Genomic DNA, 18,069 nt, shown 5'->3' with positions numbered 1-18,069 from the left:
CACTTCTGTGCTCTTCTCCGCTGCCTGCTTGCCTTCACTCACACACCGCGCGCGTTCTCGCTGTCTCGCTCCACCTCTACATGTGCATGCGCGCACATTACACACTGCAGAAGACTTCGTAGCTCTGAAAATATCTAGTGAATCACTAGTGGACGTTTGTGCAGAATTAACTGCTGGAGCTCCTCCAGACCAACAGAGGTTTCCCTTGTCTTGTGAGGTGAAGGAGTTCTGCAGCGAGAAACGTTATCGTCTCCGACCGGGTGCCGGTGTCTCGGGACACCGGAAGGGAGGCTGGAGCAGGAAAAGCCAACACTAGGATCAGCGGTGATTCATGGAGAGACCTCCGTCTGGTCAGATAACATTACTGCCAAGCAGGTGAAATATAGAGCGATATTATGGTTTTAGCTGACGTGTGTTGCCTCACTGTTTTGATCAATGCTTGTTCATGTCTGTGTAGAGCGAGCACAAGTGCGAGCCCGACGCTGACTTTGGTTGACTTAACGGCCACAGGTGTCGCTGTTAACAAGCATTTCTGATTCTTACAAACAGTCCCTTTAAAAGAGCCGGCTCTTATTGTTCACTTAAAAGAGCCGGCTCGTTCGCGACGACACATCACTACTGCCTGCGTGCTGACGCGCATGCGTAAGAAAGTTCGGCGGCGCTAGCTCGAGCTCCGCAGCGACTAGTCACCTTTCACCAGCAGAGAGAGAGAAGTCACGTCTGAGGGGATTTAAAGAGGCAAACAAGAGCTGGAGACAGCGACAAAGAACTGAAGTGGTCCACCGAGGTCTGCGGGAGACTCTAACTATCTGCTCTAACTCTAACTAACTCAACGTGAAGGGAAACGGTCACGAGTGAGCGGAAGTTAGTGTTTACTGATGTTGTTGCTAGCTACCTAGCTGGTTGGCCTGTTAGCTTGTTAGCGAGGAAGCTGCTGCGCTGTCTGGACTGCTGGACTTCACCAGTTAGCCCAACTTAACAGACACGTTAGATACCTGACATGCTGCTGGATACATCTTAACGTTTATACACGGTTTGGTAGATGTTGAGGTGGATTTGGCAAACTCTTTAGTGCTGACCACGAGCTGTGAATTTAGTGGGGTCGTGTCACACACAAACAGCATAAAGAGAGAAAACGCACATTATTAAGTCACGATCGTCTACAAACACGGATGACCTATAGGCTGGCCACATTGGACCTGCGACCCGTCCTCCTCCTCATCGGACTCAGTTCTTCGTCCGTGATGATGGGCCCCCTCCTCTTCAGCTAGTCCGACGCCTGGAAACAATCTGCAGCCCTCTGAACACCATGGGAGGATGTGTGGGGAGATACTGGGAAGGCTGGGAGGACACACAGAGCCGAGGCTCGTCCAGGAACGGTGGACGAGGAGGTAAGACTACAGTACAGTGTTTGGTTAAATGTGATTCATGATACATGTTATTCTTGCAAACACCACTACTTATACCTTCCACGTAATGTACTTGTATCCAAAGTGAAGGCATTGTAAAGTCATGCTGGTTTACTGTCCAGTTATATGCACGTATAATAAGTATATACACACCCACCACTACACATTAAAGGGGAACACCACCTAAATTAAGACTTCTAATATGTTATTTCTATGGCCTAAAAAGGTTCAATCAATATTTGTGAACATGAGCTACTCTCTCTCTCAAATATTTTGAAGAAATATAATAAAACTATTTCAGTCTAAAATATTGACTGGCCTTTAAAAATCAACCAATATCAGTCAAACCACAGTGTCTATATTATAATTATAGTCAAGACTGCCTTCTTAAGAATTATACATTTTATATAAAGGTATATATGTAGATGACCTAAATATAAAAGTCTATAAAGCTGTGATATTTGTTGGTAAGTTTCCTTAAAGGAGAACATCACCTAAATTAAGAATTCCAGTATATTATTTCCATGGCCTAGGAAAGCTCAATCAATATTTGAGAAGTAAGTTTCAAACTTGTGATGTCACATGGTATAAAGTCTGGAGCTGCTCCATAGACAATGAATGGGAGACTGGGGACACCCAAGTGAGCTTTATTCTATTGTAGTGTTGTCAGTAATGAAACAGAAAATGTACCTATACTCACAACATTCCCCTGGGTGCTCTCAGTGTCATCTATAACATTTCTCCCTATTCATTGTCTATGGAGTGGTTCCACACTTTATACATGATGACATCACAAGTTTGAGTTTTAGCACTGTAGTTTTTGGATTTGGGAGAAAGATGTTCATGCACACTAATATTTTTTGGACTGTCTTAGACCATAGGAATAACATGTATGAATATTGAAAATGGGCGTAGTTCCCCTTTTAAAGTGCACAAAATGCACAAAACACCACTAGAGGTGGTTGAGACTCACTGTATCCAGGTGTATTTCACTCCTGCATCGGATTCAAAAGCATCTCAAGTGACCACTCGTGATTGGGTTTCACCTCCTCCCTCGCCTTTGTTTTTCTGAGGGGAAACTGACTGCTGCTGGTACATCAACCTGGGTGGTCTCTCTCAATGGTCAGGGATTCATTTGCATTCACAACGCACTAAATGGACATAGACGAGAGTCTGGAAACACATTCTTAGTTGTAAGTGCAATGCAGTTACTCCTGTATGTCTAGATTCAGCTCACATGTAAAGACCAGTGCAAAGTGTGTGTTTGTCCCCTCTGCAGGGCAAGTTTGTGCTGCTTGGAGAAAGTTGCTTTCTTGTTTTTGTCAGTACACAGAAAGTGGTGCAACTCTGTTGTGCTGTAAATGAGCACTTAGACAAACTGCACTATCCCAGAGCCACTCTCAACAGTGATTATAGCCAAATTCACCCACATTACTACACCTACGTTTGACTGTCATTGCACATATAACAAGGCCGACAATTTTCCCACCCAACAATTTCAGGCCTTGCTCTTAATCCGCCAAGCTTGTTAGGCCAACTGCTATCTTCAAAGTGGTAGCCCTGTGAACACCATAATACACTGAAGTTTGTCCAAGCAGGAGGTTGTTGTTACTGTAAATGGCAACACTGAACTGAAGCGGAGGTTGCATTCAATCTGGAAGTTGCTGATATGCCGATTATTCACCTCAGGGAGGTCATGTCCATTAGTTACTCACCTTCCTGGAAGATAACATTCTTCTAAAGATAAACACTGGCGAGCCGCCACGTTTTGTTCTCTTACACTTTGATAGTGACAGATGGAATTTGGATTGCTGCTTCAGCACTTAGCGAGAGTAAATGTTATATTTACAACCAGACTAAACTGAATGACGCAGGCGCCGCATGGCCGAATTGGCAGATATTCTTAATTTCTGCATAGTTTTGACCCCAGACAACAATGTCAATGCTATTTAACATGGGTTTTTATGATATGTGGTGTGACACATGAACAAGCTTTCTGTTAATTGGATTATTGGAGGCTTTACAGACAAGCAGGTTTATGAATGTTGTTTTAATAAACTTAACTCACTTAGGATGGGAAACTTCCGAGATGTCGTAAAATCTTTGCTGAGGCCAATAAGTTGCTCAATTGTCTCAGACACTCCAGCAATTAAAGCAAATACAATAGATATTATTTTACTCAAAAGTAAAATGGCATAGAGCTTCAAAGATTAATTGATTATGTCAACTAAATCGCCAACTGATTTGATTATCAACTAATCGGTTTGAGTCATTTAAAAAAAAAGAAGTAAAAACTCTCTGATTCCAGCTTGAATGTGAATATTTTCTGGTTCCTTTACTCCTCTATGACCAGCCTGTTTGCACACAATAAACACTGGACTTTTTACAAGGAGACCGGTGTTCGAGACAGTTGTTGACCAGTGATTTGTAATTTGTGACGTGTTTTCTGTAGTTGTGTTGCGTTGATCCATACATATTTTACTTAGATTACTTACTTATTTTAAGCCAAACCATGATGTTCTTCTTGCCCTAACTAAGTGGTTTAGTTGCTTGAACCTAAGTTAGTGTTTTTTTTGCCTAAACCTAACTGCGGACGTTTGCGTGGCCTACAAATGGCACGCAAAAAGGCTAAAATGCGTATTGTGACTCACGGAATGTCCGTGTAATGTCGTGGTATTTATTCGCCTTCCCGCGTGACCGGGTTGCTATGACAGTAAACTGAATATCTTTGAGTTCTGGGAAAAACAAGACATTTGAGGATGTCATCTTGGGCTTTGGGAAACACTGATCAACAGTTTTCTCCATTTTCTGACATTTCATAGACCAAACAACTAATCGATTAATCAAGAAAATAATCGACAGATAAATCGTCAATGAAAATAATCATTAGTTGCAGCCCTAAAATGTTTGGAAGTGATTTAGTTCAGCTCGTTGTATCACTGTCCCATTCAGCATATCTGGAGCAATGAAGTTCCTTTTAAAGTGACTGTTTGAAGTGTCTGTTTTTCATTTGGATGCAGGTTCTGTGTCCTCCAACTTTACTAATGGAAAGTTTTTCAGTCAGTCTTTCTCCAACAGGAATGTTCTCCAGTTTACATCAGAAAGACGGGACGTTTTTAAGAATGATTCCAGCTTTGTGCACTAGTATCGGGGACTTTTTTTTTTTACCCCTTTCCCACGTGGCTGTATTCCAAAATGAACATCTGATATAGATTTTTAACGCAGAATATGACCTTCAAAATAATTTGTCTTTCTTTGTTTCCTGCCAAAGTGGATGATGGATAGACTATTTAAAGTTAAAGGCTTCACAGCCAAGGTTCCCCGGGCTTTGGCAATGGTTCGTGGTAATTTCCCACCCTGATCAGTATCAACAGACACTCCCTACTAGACCAGGCTTCCATCAAAAAGAACAAGTCACATCATGTCCCGCTGCATCATTGACTGGTTTCTCTAACAGGACTGAATCTAGTCTGCTCGACACTCCCTCATACAGACAGACAGCCATGGGAGAGGAAGAGGTCAAATACAATAGAAGGCTCATGTTGGATCTCTCCATTTCTTTTCACATTTGTTAATTGATTTCAGTTCTCCCCAATCAGTTAATGTATTGTCCTTGGTCCTGTTATTTGTGTTGTATTGTAATGTACAGGTCCTGCCTCTGCGTCACATCCCCCGAGGGATAATTTGCATCCCCGGGGCAGGAATATACTCCGGTAGAACCGGGTTGGACAACATGTCCACTATGTCTAAAAAGCTTGCTGGTTAATAAACGTTGACAGAAAATAAAATATTGCATTTACATGTAGCACTTTTTATGGTTTTCCTAGTCTTCTACGACAGTAAACTTAGTATCTTTACATTTTGGTCTGTTGGTTGCAAAAAAACAGACATTTTGAGACATCACCACTAGGTTTTCGAGCTAGTATTGTAGCATTAAACACCAAAAAAAGGCCAATATATGAGCCAATATTAGCTTATTGCAACTATATTGGTTGAGTGTAAATGTTGGCCATTAAGTAACATTACATGGGCGTACAGAAACACCAAAGATATCTTTAAAGTCATTATAAATAGGGAACCGATACTTTGGTACCAAGTCGATGCTAATATTCTGAAAACTTGACGGTACTCGTTTTTCTACAGTACTGCAGGTACCGTCCAGGCTTGAGACTAACAGCGTCCCATGTGATGCACCATATGTTTTCCCTGAATTAGAGGTCTACCAGGCTCTGGTAGGGTCAGTGGTAAACAGCCGTTTGTGAAATATTTTGTTCTGTCTTGTCAGAAATCAGTGACATGAGAAATTTCTGCTGAGAATGTTTTCCAAAAGTAACCCTATGGATGCTACACATGACTCTGTCAAGGTACTAACTGGAGGCTGACTTTATCTGTAGTTGCAGAAAGCTGAATGCAGCGTTGTGGTGATAAGATAAACCAGCTGCAGGGATGTGTGTATTTGACTGCACGCTGGAGTGTATGTGTTTGTGTGCCCTGAGGAAATACAGTCATACATGGATCCAGTCTGTGTCCAGTTAAAGAGTGCACTTCCCTTCCTCCTCTCCGCTGTTGATCTGCTCCAATTCACTGATGTCTGCCTTTTAAAGAGGAACACAGAAAACACCCCACATTCATTACTTGCCTCATGTCAGGGGAATGTGAGAGGCTGTTAAATATCTCTGCAGGGCCAAAGCAGCAATACGTGTCGAACATAGAGTACTTTTCCCAGAAGCAGGTAATCCTTTAACAGCCACCTACGGTTGTTGTTGGGTGTGTTGTTTGGTTTGTAACCTGACGTACAGCACAGGGACGCCTTACGATCCTCGTGCTTTGTTTATGACGTATTTCATTAACACTCGCAACACGCTTCACTCTATAGCCTCATCACGTGGCACCTGTTTTTTATGAGCCCAGCTGGATGAAAACACCCTGATGTTGCTTCACGCGTCTGTAATGCATTGCTTCATCATGTCTCTGTTTTCCTGTGCTTTGGTTGGATTTGATACAGGAAGGCGATTCATTGGCTCATTCCTATTGTTATTGCGTGCTTTTTATACACACATTCCACAAAAGCACGCTTATTATTTCCTTCAAAGATAAAAACCTTTTTTAAATTGTATATCTATCACTTGGAAGGTGGTTTTAGTCAGTATTTTCTTTTGTATAGCTTACTTTTTACTCTCTTCAAGGAATCCCAATTGCATTTTCAGGACACTGAAAATACAGAACAGATGCATTTCAAGTCTAAAAAAAAATCAGACATCCTTCACCCCCCCCCCTCTTCTGATGATTTTTTGTCAAGCTTAGAAGTCCTTAGCTGTCCAACATCTGCTTGTGCTAACTGTTTTAACATGTAGACTTTTCAGAAAATATCACCTGTCTTGTTGACCCAATGTGTCGCTAAGAGATAACCGTTCTGTGTCAGTCCTCCTCTTAGGAAAGGGAGTCATTAAAACACGACAGCTGAAATCACAGTGGCTGACAGTACGTCACTATGACATTATTCAGCCAATTTTAATGATATTTCAACAGAGGTGACTGCCATACGCAATATGTAATTTGCAAGACATTTATTCACACCACATAATGGTATGTGTTAGTAAAGAGAGAAAGAAAAATGTGCTTATTCATGCTCCATAATAAACGCACCTAATCTGAAATGTATTACTTACATAGGTACATACATAGCAAAACAAACAAGCGCACCATTACTTAAAGGAATAGTTCGACATCTTGGTAAATGTGGTTGTGGATCAGAAGATCGATACCACTCAAGTTCAAATAAGGGCTGTCAGTCGAAAAAATATTTAATCGCGATTAATTGCACATTTTTTATCTGTTCAAAATGTACCTTAAAGGGAGATTTGTCCAGTATTTAATACTCTTATCAACATGGGAGTGGACAAATATGCTGCTTTATGCAAATGTATGTATATATTTATTATTGGAAAACAATTAACAACACAGAACAATGACAAATAATGTCCAGAAACCCTCACAGGTACTGCATTTAGCATAAAAATATGCTCAAATCATAACATGGCAAACTGCAGCCCAACAGGCAACAACAGCTCTCAGTGTGTCAGTGTGCTGACTTGACTATGACTTGCCCCAAACTTTATGTGATTATCATTAAGTGGGCATGTCTGTAAAGGGGAGACTCGTGGGTACCCAGAGAACCCATTTTCATTCACGTTCAAGGGAACCCTTTGACAATGACCATGTCAGTTTTTCCTTGCCAAAATTTAGCAGAAAGTTTGGAGCGTTATTTAGCCTCCTTCTCGACAAGCTAGTATGACATAGTTGGTACCAATGGATTCCTTAGATTTTTTTGTTTCATATGATATCAGTATCTTCACTCTAGCTTTAAAACCCGCTACAACTTCCGAAATATCGATTAAGTTAATGTGTTGAAATGATTTTGCGTTAACGCGTTATTAACGTTATTAGTGCAAAATAACGTTACTTACGCAGCATGCATATAAGAAAAAATATCTTTATGGATCCCTTGAGCTTATCATTATTATTATTATTATTTTTTTTACAATTGTGAGCAAGATGCATACTGAGCAGGCAGAAGATTTTTGAAAAATCAACTTGTCAGTGCTCTCCGGTGGACAAACTGTGTAACGGAGGCACTGTTTTTAAATGACCGAAAAGCTTCCCGTTTGACAGGAGGATGAATATTGGTATATTTTAGGGGTTTTCAAAGTCACACAATGTGGGCTCCCTTCAGACAAAATGGAGACGACTCCACCCTCCCCCTCCCAAACACACACACCACCTCCCTCCTCCTCCCTAAACAGGAAGTATCATTTTGCCATGGGGTCAGTGAGTTTGCTGGCTACAACTTGAGCCATGTTTTATTAATTTTTTTTGACTATATTTACATTTTGGCAAATTAGCTGCATTAAAAGTTTGCAGAATTAGCTATTAACAGTTCCTGTTTGCAATGTACCCATGGATGTACTCATACGATTTATACTGTATTACGGTTAAGAGCTACAATGATTCATCGATTAGTCGATTGACAGAAAATGAAAATCTATTGTGATAATTCATTGTTTAAGTTAGACATGTTCCGATGCCATTTTTTTTCCTTCCCGATACTGATTCGGATACCTGAACTTGCGTGATAAAAAAATATAAACTTGTAGTTATTATTTAACAGCTGTTTACTAATGGGATATGATTCCTATCTTTGTTGTATGGCCTGGCTCAGTATAAACTCTTTGTAAAACATGAACAAATACATACAGAGAATGAATGCAATAGAACTTGGCAACACTAGTGGCTCCCCCGCCAAACAGAAGCCTTACATACTGAACATATTGCTGTTTCAAGCCTTTCATGATAGGACAGTGGACAGTTTAGAAAGGGGGCGACATACTGAAATGGCCGCAGGTCGGATTTGAACCCGGGCCGCCGTGGTTAGGACTCAGCCTTGATATATGGGCGCCCGCTCTACCAAATTAGCTATTGGGGCGCCCCATATTGCTGTTTTACTTGTTGGATTTTCCACTGAAATATTTCCAAATGGCTGACATTTTTCTTGCTCTGACTACCGTTACCGTTACACTCTCCACTAGCACCGCACTGTTCTTGTTTGCTATCGTCACGTGACAAAATACCTTCCGATACTGTTATCGGTATCGGAACAACTCTTGTTTAAGTAAACTATCAAACAAGAAAGTCCAACATTTAATGGCTCCAGCCAAATGCCTTATAATACAGCAAACTGAAAATCTTTGTTTTTTGGATTGTTGTTTGGACAAAAAACAAGACATTTGATGATGTCACCTTTGACATTTTTTTTTTTACTATTTTCTGATTTTTTACAGAGCAGACGATTAATACCTTAAACAAGAAAAACACATAACAGTCAGTTGCATGCCTTACTGTTTGAAAAGCTCAGGTATAGTTTGTGTGTTTTGTCCCTGAGAACTGGAATAACATGAAAATATCAGCACCTCAGCTATATTGTATGTGTACCTTTGTGTCTTATGTTGCACTATGGACCACATTAGGATAAATATTGTCTTCTACACAGACACCACATGTCCATAACCACTTTGGCTGAGTGGTATTGAGGAAGCCCCCTTGCCTCACTTGGGATTCACTCGTCTCCAAGAAGTGCTAATCCTACACCACCCCGTGTCCTCCAAATTACTCCTCCTAAGCCGACTGCACTATAAATAATTTGTTTGAAAGAAATGCAACCTCTTGGATGTGTGCTGTCTCCTTCATACTCTTCGTTTTCCATCCCTCCGCTCACATCTCCGCCTCTCTGGCATTTGGAAACATAAGCTTAGGCTGGTTTGGAACCTGTTTTGGACAACAAAGCCTGAAGTGACAGGCAGTTAGCAACCATTTAAACATTTTTTACTATTTACTAAAGATCTACTGTTGCAGCACACGACTTCGCTACAGCCTATTCTGTTCAAGTACTACCCATGCAATATACCCATGCAATATACCCAGGCAATTGCAGGCAATAGTATGGTAAATTGTGGTGTCACTGGCAGTAAGTTAACCACATCTTGCAGAATCTAGTAAATGTTAAGGTGTTTAACTACTACATGGTGATCAGAAATGTTACAGTAGTTCCTGATGCTAGCTTCTTTGTGTGTGACCCTCAGGCCTCCATTAATGTAAGTGCTCTCCTGGCCTACAGTAGGTGTGCGTTGTGTTAATATTAAATGGTGGGAACACAGGTAGGGTTACTGGACAGATATAGGCTACACATGCTTCATGCATATTGCAAACCCTGAATGACCTCCTAATTTTAGATGGGGATGACGTAGCGTGGTGGGGCGGGGTGGGATGTTCTCCGTCTCTGGTGACGGCCAGTGTTTCTCTCTGCTGTCAGCTCTGTTTATGACGATATTAATTACTTGGGAACATTATGTTATTCATTAGTCAGTCTGCCTGTTCTTTGCATTATGTGGTGAACATTTACACATGGTTACGAAATTCATTTAGATCATCAGTGGTACTGAAAAACCGGACTGTACTGTTTTTCTACGCAATCTGAGTGTAAAGGCACAGTCTGTCCCTCAAGACGATCCAGGAGACGGGGACTGTACCACATTTGTTGTGAACTGTTTCAAACCAAAATAAATCCCAAATCGTTTCACTACCTTTACCGATATGTCCCTCACTTTTCCTCCCACAGGACGTAACGAGCCTCTGAAGAAAGACCGTCCCAAGTGGAAGAGCGACTATCCGATGACAGAGGGCCAGCTGCGGAGCAAGCGGGACGAGTTCTGGGACACGGCGCCGGCCTTCGAGGGCCGCAAGGAGATCTGGGATGCCCTGAAAGCTGCGGCCGTGGCCCTGGAGTGTAACGACCACGAGCTGGCCCAGGCTATAGTGGACGGAGCCAGTATCACACTGCCACATGGTGAGGACAGAAAACACATTCACACTCCTGCTCATATCTGAAATGTCTAGGAAAATACACTTGCACACACAAAGTCAGTGAAACAACTTGTCCTGTTTTCTTCGACACCCCTCTCTAGGTACTCTCGCAGAGTGTTACGACGAACTCGGGAACCGCTACCAGCTGCCCGTCTACTGCCTGGCTCCACCCGTCAACCTCATCTCAGAGCGCAGTGACGACGACCCGAGCGATAGCCCCGAACCCCCTGTAGCACCCAAGAAGGAATTCCAGCTCAAGGTACTGTGACAGGCATCCCTAAAAGACTTGCTTGGTTGTTTTTCTCATTGAAAGGGCCAATATTGTTTTTTTTACACACAATAACACAAACAAACTAACCGATCGATGCAGCGGTAGACCAGCAACTCCCGCGTTCTGCATGTTAAAATGGCTGTTTTTGACGAGGTAAAGCTGTGAAAATATTCTAAATATAGCGTACACTTAAACTGATATTGATTTTTTTTTTATTATTATTTGTTTTTCTGCTGCTCCCGTCCGCAGCCACTTTACCTCACCATCAGACAGCCCTTTCTGACGGGGAACTGAAGCCATTATATTGCTCTCTTCAAAGCCACCAGACTACATTCACAAAAGTAGTAATTTTACCTTGCAGAACATGGGAGGATACATACAACCCCACTTCAGAAAATCTAAACTAACCCTTTTAGTTATTACCAAACTTAGCACAGCTAACGTTGACTCAGCTAGTGCTAGCGTTCACATTATTCGATTACACTGACCCGCCCTTTAATTGGGAGTTGAGTGACTTATTTTTGTATTATCTTTGCCCACACTTCCAACAAATGCAATATATTTGTTGAAATGGTCATCGACATGTTTATTAAAGGTAACCCACCAACTATACTCTGTTTTAGCTGTCATTTACGTCTCTGTATCATCTCAGAACGCTACTAGCCAGTATAACAAGTTCCCGTCTTTGTTTATTCTGGAAAGGCAAATTCCACCTGTGTCTGTGTCTCTTTTGGCCGAGGTTAATTTTCCTACTACCTGTCCGCCGCAGGTACGACTGTCCACGGGCACGGACCTGCGCCTCAGCGCCAGCATGGCCGACACCATAGGGCTCCTAAAGAAGCAGCTGCAGGCCCAGGAGGACATCGACGCCAACCACCAGCGCTGGTTCTTCTCCGGGAAGCTGCTCACGGACAAGACGCGGCTGCAGGACACTAAGATCCAGAAGGACTTTGTCATCCAGGTCATCGTCAACCCGCAGGCCCTCCGAACCCCAAAGCTGTCTCCCACCACCACCACCACCACCACCACGACCACGACCACCACCACCACCACTGCCTCGTCGCCTGAGTCTGAATGACCGAGGACACAGGGGATAGATGGTGCGGCAGACGCTTACGGACCAGAGGTGCTTCCCCCATATTGCTGGATAACTTATGCTTTTTTGAGAACAGCTACTGTAGCTGAAATAAAATCGTACTGTGGAGGAACTACTTTGGAGCAAAAACAAGAGGGAGAAACTCAAAAGCGCTGCTTTCTTTCATCTACCATGTGTCATTGTATCTTTGGGGGGGTTGTTCTTTAAGTGAATCCAGTCACCACACTAACTCTGGAGATCCTCGTCCACTTGTCTCTTTGAACTATCTTGAATTAAGAGCAGAAGTTGTCATGCAGCCTTTCAACCACATACAAAAATGTGCACATCCTGCTGCACATGCAGACTCTGCCTCTGCCGTTTTTATCTGCACTGATGCTAACTAAGTGCCAATGGAAGAAATGCAGAGATGTTGGTTCTAAAGCACATTTCTACTTTGACGCCCGTGGACTCTGCACTGCAATCCTTTTTTTCCCCCAGAGAGGCAGAGAGTGAGATACTGAACATTTACTTCTTTCTTTTCTCCTTCTTTCTTTTATTGAGGAAATAATGTAAACTGAGCTTTTTTGCACATTTTGAAGATTATTACTTTACTTTTGTGGTAGTTTGTGTGCCTTCTACAAGACGAAACAAAAAAAAGGGGTTAATGTTCAGAAAGACGCTAGTTTTACCGCTAGGCTACGCCTTCTGTATTTTTTTAGATTCAGGAACTCTTAGATCAATCCAAGCTATGACTGCTGCCTTTTTTAATGATTTCATTAATCTTGCAGACAAAACATTTGGTGTGTGGGTGCTGGCGGGTGTGTGTTTGTGTGTGTGTTGGGCAAAAGGAATATGTATTTGGCCCTTGTGAAACATTTCAGTTTAACGTAGCTGACAGAGACGAGACTGTTTCCCTGGTCATAGCTTTGCAGTCAATCGTATCATATATTATCTAGGGAAAGAGAAATTCCCAAAAATGATGGTCTTAAAAGCTGCATTATTGACCACTTAATGACCCTCCAGACCACTAGGGGGCAGCAACACAGCCCTGTTATACTGCATCCTTTAGTTGCTTAGGGCTTGTTGTCCCTTTTCTCACCACCTGATGAATGTAAATCCAGTATTCATTCGCCTTTAATGCTCGATGCGGTCCAATAACATCAAAATGATCTGTCACATTTGTTCGCTCGATGGTTGACTTCTTTCACCAGCATACAGACGGCGTGTGTGAGCTCGGCTGCCTACACGTTTATATATGTGGGATTGGTGAGAGCCAATAGTACTCGATATGGAGCGGTGAACCAAAACAATGGACTGAGGGCTGCAAAGAACGGCCGGTTCAGGTGTTGATTTTCAGTGGAACCCGCAGTACTATTACTAGTACTACTTTTTTTGTTTTTGTTTTAGTGTTAATATCAAAAATATTGTTCAAAGGTCCGGTGTGTAGGATTTAGGGGGATTAATTAATTAATTAATCATTTGGTCTATAAAATAATAATAAATAAATAATAAAATGTCAGAAAATAGTGAGATATGTCAATCCCAGTTTCTCAAAGTCCAAGGTGATGTATTTAACGGTTTGTTTTATCAGTCCAAAACCCAAAGATATCAAATTTTTCTGCCATTTTTGCATGGAAAATCACTTTAACGATTAATCGATTATCAATAGTTGCCAATTATTTGTCTGTTGATCAACTAGTCGACTTAATGTTGCAGCTCTACCTGAAACTAAGAATCGTTGTTTTCGTTAGCTTGGAATGAGCCCTTCATATCTACATAGAGAGCGGGTCCTCTTCACGGAGTCCGCCATGTTTCTACAGTAGCCCGGACAAACCAAACACTGACTCTAGAGAGAGCCTTTTGCGTTATCTGAAGGCCACCGTAGTTCTGCGACACGCTTAGAAAAGAAATCAGCGGAGGGGGTATTCAGTTGGTTGCAATCTGCAACCTCGCCACTAGATGCCACTAAATCCCACACACTACTCCTTTAAAGGGACACTCCACCAAGTTAGACATGATTTGATTTGAAAACGTTAAAAGTAGCATCACTTTTTCTGTATTTCACAATAATGCATCATTTCACTTATGTTACTTTTCAGTTGACGGCATACTGTGACCTCTGTACCACTGCATTAGACTTTTTGTTTTGTCTGGAGGGCAAAGGGAGAGCTTGTAACCACTCTTCAAACATTTTGTGACTGTTCGCTTGCCTGAGCAGAAACATTGAAATGGAACAACTTTTATCATTTTTAAAAATAGCTGTCAGGTGAGTTCTTCAGGTAGGGAAGTGGCTCAGTGGGACATAAAAATGGCATAAAAGATAAAGATTAACCTCTTTACAAGTCATAAACATGCAGTGTTTGAACAAGCCATTTTGCCTGTTTCTCAGTTAGACGCTGAGCAGTGCCTGCCTTTAGCCTGTATATAGACTCTGATCATTGTTGTACAGCAAAGATAATTGTTTGAAATTGTTCATCCAGCTTTGTCACCAACCACAGTGGAGGACAGAGGACAGAAACATGTCAGCCGCAGACTAAATTGCCTTGAATTTATGCTGGCAGCTCCCTGCTGGAGTCCCCATTAGGCCTGACAGTCTGCGTGGTAAAAACATTGTGGCTACATTCACACTGCAGCTCAAATTGCACAGTTTAGATATTCCCCCACATCACATGTGACATATCAGATTTTTGTGTGAGCACTGTGAACATCAGACAAATCCCACAGCTGGTGATGCATTTGGTTTCCTGCTCCCATGGATCATATGTAAGAAATCATATCCAGCAGCATGCTCGAGACATTTATCTGAACTCTAAAATTAATCTGAGACATTTGTGATATGTTTGACTACATTTCTGAGCAGTGTAAAGCAGCGGGATCCACAACAGATCACAAATTCCCCCCCGTTTCAAACTTTTAGTCATTTAAGTTTTGAAATTTCAAAGATCCAGATAGAAAATTCAAGTGTCCAGGGTTTCCAATATGAACTTGACTCATGTGACTGACATAATGTAACCTGATGGGACGGAGGTTTGATCGGTTCCAGTCAGGCTTGACTGCTTATCTTTGGTAGCCTGAATGCTCCAGTTTCAACTTTTCATCTTGAATTTTGTTGCTTGTCTGAAACCAACTTCAACTTCTTGAATTTTGAGCTGAATTTTTAGATCTGCAAAACGACTGAATTTGAAAAACTTGTTTGTTTTATAAATATTGGACACTTGAATTTTATGTCTATCGACCTTTAGAGTGGTGCAGTGATGACGTATTGTTGTAGGCCAACCAGGAAGTTAGCATCGCACGGGTTCCCTCGACAAAAAGCCAATGGGACTTTTCCATTGGGTTTTGGATTATTGCGGAAAATAAGCGCTGTGGAAAACACACTTTTATGATACTTACACGTTTTGTTCAGCAAGATAATCTTCACAAATGAACACCACTTTTGTGTAAAGTGTAAATTCAATCACCAGAAGTAAAAAGCATACATTAGCCTATAAATATACTACACCACGGTTGCATGAACGCGAGAATACACAACGAGACTGTAACGGCAGACGAGACGATTTGATGACGTTTAGTAGTCTCATTTAGCCACTTGTTAGCAACCGCCTTTTTTAAGACACGTAAAGGGTTCAAAATTCACGAGTGGGATATTTACCGAGGTATTTTATATCGTAGAACAAAATTTCTTTAGCATGTGTTAACCACAGACCTTATTTCAGACATCTAACTAAAAACCCATTCAAAAAACTTCCAGACAAGGGAACCGAAGTGCTAAAATGCTAACTCATTTCCGGGTTTTAGGACTCATTCCTGCACCACTCTATTTGTGAACCTTTTTAAAACAAAAATCAAGCTTTTGAAATTGCACAACTTGAAGGTACCTACTAGAAATGTCAAAGAGGGGACTTCGAATGACATGTATTCCATCCCAAAGAGTAGCTAAGATACAAAAATCTCTACTCTGCTTCTTTGCATGACTGTCACTTCCAGGTCATGTTAGTATCAGATTTGTGTTACATCCCAGAATAAATATTCAGGGCTGAGAATCGAGACCTGCTCTGTGAATGTATCCTGTATACTGTCCTCGTCATGGTAGAATTCTCAAAGTTTAGGTTGCATCCGAAATTCCATTCTAACATGCTATTTAGTACGCTAAAACCGTATGTGAGATATTTCAGTATGTCCGAAACCTTAGAATGAAACCAATAGTATGCAAATTGCATACTATATCCAGTGAAATATTACAGTATGCAATGCTGGACACTACGGCGGCATAAATATCCCACAATGCAATGCAGAAGTGACAACAACGTTCATAACAGACGTTGACCGAAAGCTCTGTAACGTCAATAACGCTTCAATTTAAGTATAAAACATTTCCCTTTGCTAGGCGTGATATATATTTTAAATTACTTCAGACTTTGATTCTCAGAAACTGTTGTTTTGGAGGATTGCACAGGTTACCATGGTTACACGTTTCCAACCGGCAAGGAGGCTCTCAGGAAGTGACGATGTAAATTACTGCTCAGTGCGTCCGAAGACATACACACTACTGTTTGTTCACACAAGAGTATGTTGAACGATAGTACAGATATTGGGTATGTAGTGCATAGTATGTGATCTCGGACGCAGCCTTAGTGTTTTCTGTTTTTCCTCTAGTCTGTAGCTTGAAGTGCATTGTTTTCATGCACAGCTCCAAAGCAGTATGATCATGGAGGGGTTCAAATTAAACCGAGCCGCAGCTCGCCACATCAAGAAAATGTTTTATTTTAGATACATTTTGTCTCTTTTCTATCCAGTTTCAGCCTTGAAGCTCATCACAATCACCCTTTTTTGTAATTTCCAGCCCTTTTTTTTTTTGCTTTCCTTTTACCAATGGTTCTTCTGGGGATATTTCTTAAATCATTGTACGTGAACTTGAATAAGCCTTTTTTCTCTGTATGTGCAATACAATAGACCTCATATAATTTTGTTCCTTTGACTCTACAGATTTCATAGAGCACCAGCTAACGAGTATTGTTATGGAAATGTCAATCTCCAGGCACAAGCCTGCTATAATCTGATGTCAGATAATCAGCTGTCAACTGTTTTCAGATGTTCATGTTTGTCACTTTTGAAATGTATTCCGAGCTGTCGTCTTCAGACGGGCTCTCGTCTTTCACGGAGTAAATATCTAAACATTAAAAATACCTACACAACTTTTTCTCGCCCCAGTTGTCCGTTTAGCTTTCTGCCGTACGCGTCTCAGCTGTGAAGGTTATGGTGTCATTGAGCCTCGGGGAGCTCTGTTGACATCTTTATCGATGGCGTCTCCTGTTACAGCGTCCTCGCTGAAGTGAGCTATGGTTGGTGTTTGTCCTCATGTCACTCTCTGTCCCTATGAGTGCCCTATATGTAACAGTTGTCGTTTGCTGTTTGTAAACACACTGCATTCAAAGTTGGCCACACTTCCACAGCTCTACATGCCGAGAGGGAGAGAGAGAGAGCAGCGATGGTGGAGCGAGCTGTAGAGTGACTGAAGAGAGAGAACTGCGTTAATGAGAGCAAAGCAGCAAATCAGAGAAATAAAACGTCATCTTCTGATTTGTTTCCTGGTGGATACGTTCTAAAGCACAAATAAACACAACAACTATCTCCGCATAACTCTGCGGGAAGGTGCCGAGTTACCGGATTTTGAATGAATGCAGGCTTCCCGTCTGCTGGCTGTGGTTCAATGCTGCTCTCGTAAAAAGACACACACCGAGCATAGCTGCACTCACAGCACAGAGAGGATCCGGGGGACCACTGGAATACATTACACAACCTGTTCTCATCCGTGAAATGTTTTGTATCTCCGAGCTAAAGGGGGACTTTTGGGTTGGTATCAGAAGCTGAGGGGCGTGTCAAAGCAGCGGTATTTG

General features: G+C 41.7%; 1 protein-coding gene across 1 annotated transcript; it reads left to right on the top strand.

Moving 5' to 3' along the window:
- Positions 1-622: 622 nt before the first annotated feature.
- Positions 623-17,752, top strand: ubtd1b (ubiquitin domain containing 1b). The gene is made up of 4 exons (XM_074621012.1): positions 623-1,391; positions 10,582-10,809; positions 10,928-11,085; positions 11,867-17,752. Exons 1-4 carry the CDS (start codon positions 1,310-1,312, stop codon positions 12,173-12,175), a joined length of 777 nt encoding a protein of 258 aa, XP_074477113.1. The 5' UTR covers positions 623-1,309; the 3' UTR covers positions 12,176-17,752.
- Positions 17,753-18,069: the final 317 nt, after the last annotated feature.

The sequence above is a fragment of the Sebastes fasciatus genome, chromosome 20 (assembly GCF_043250625.1).
Source record: "Sebastes fasciatus isolate fSebFas1 chromosome 20, fSebFas1.pri, whole genome shotgun sequence".
Classification (NCBI taxonomy): domain Eukaryota; kingdom Metazoa; phylum Chordata; class Actinopteri; order Perciformes; family Sebastidae; genus Sebastes; species Sebastes fasciatus.
The sequence above is the reverse complement of the archived record's forward strand: the minus strand, read 5'-3'. Positions and strand labels throughout refer to the sequence as shown.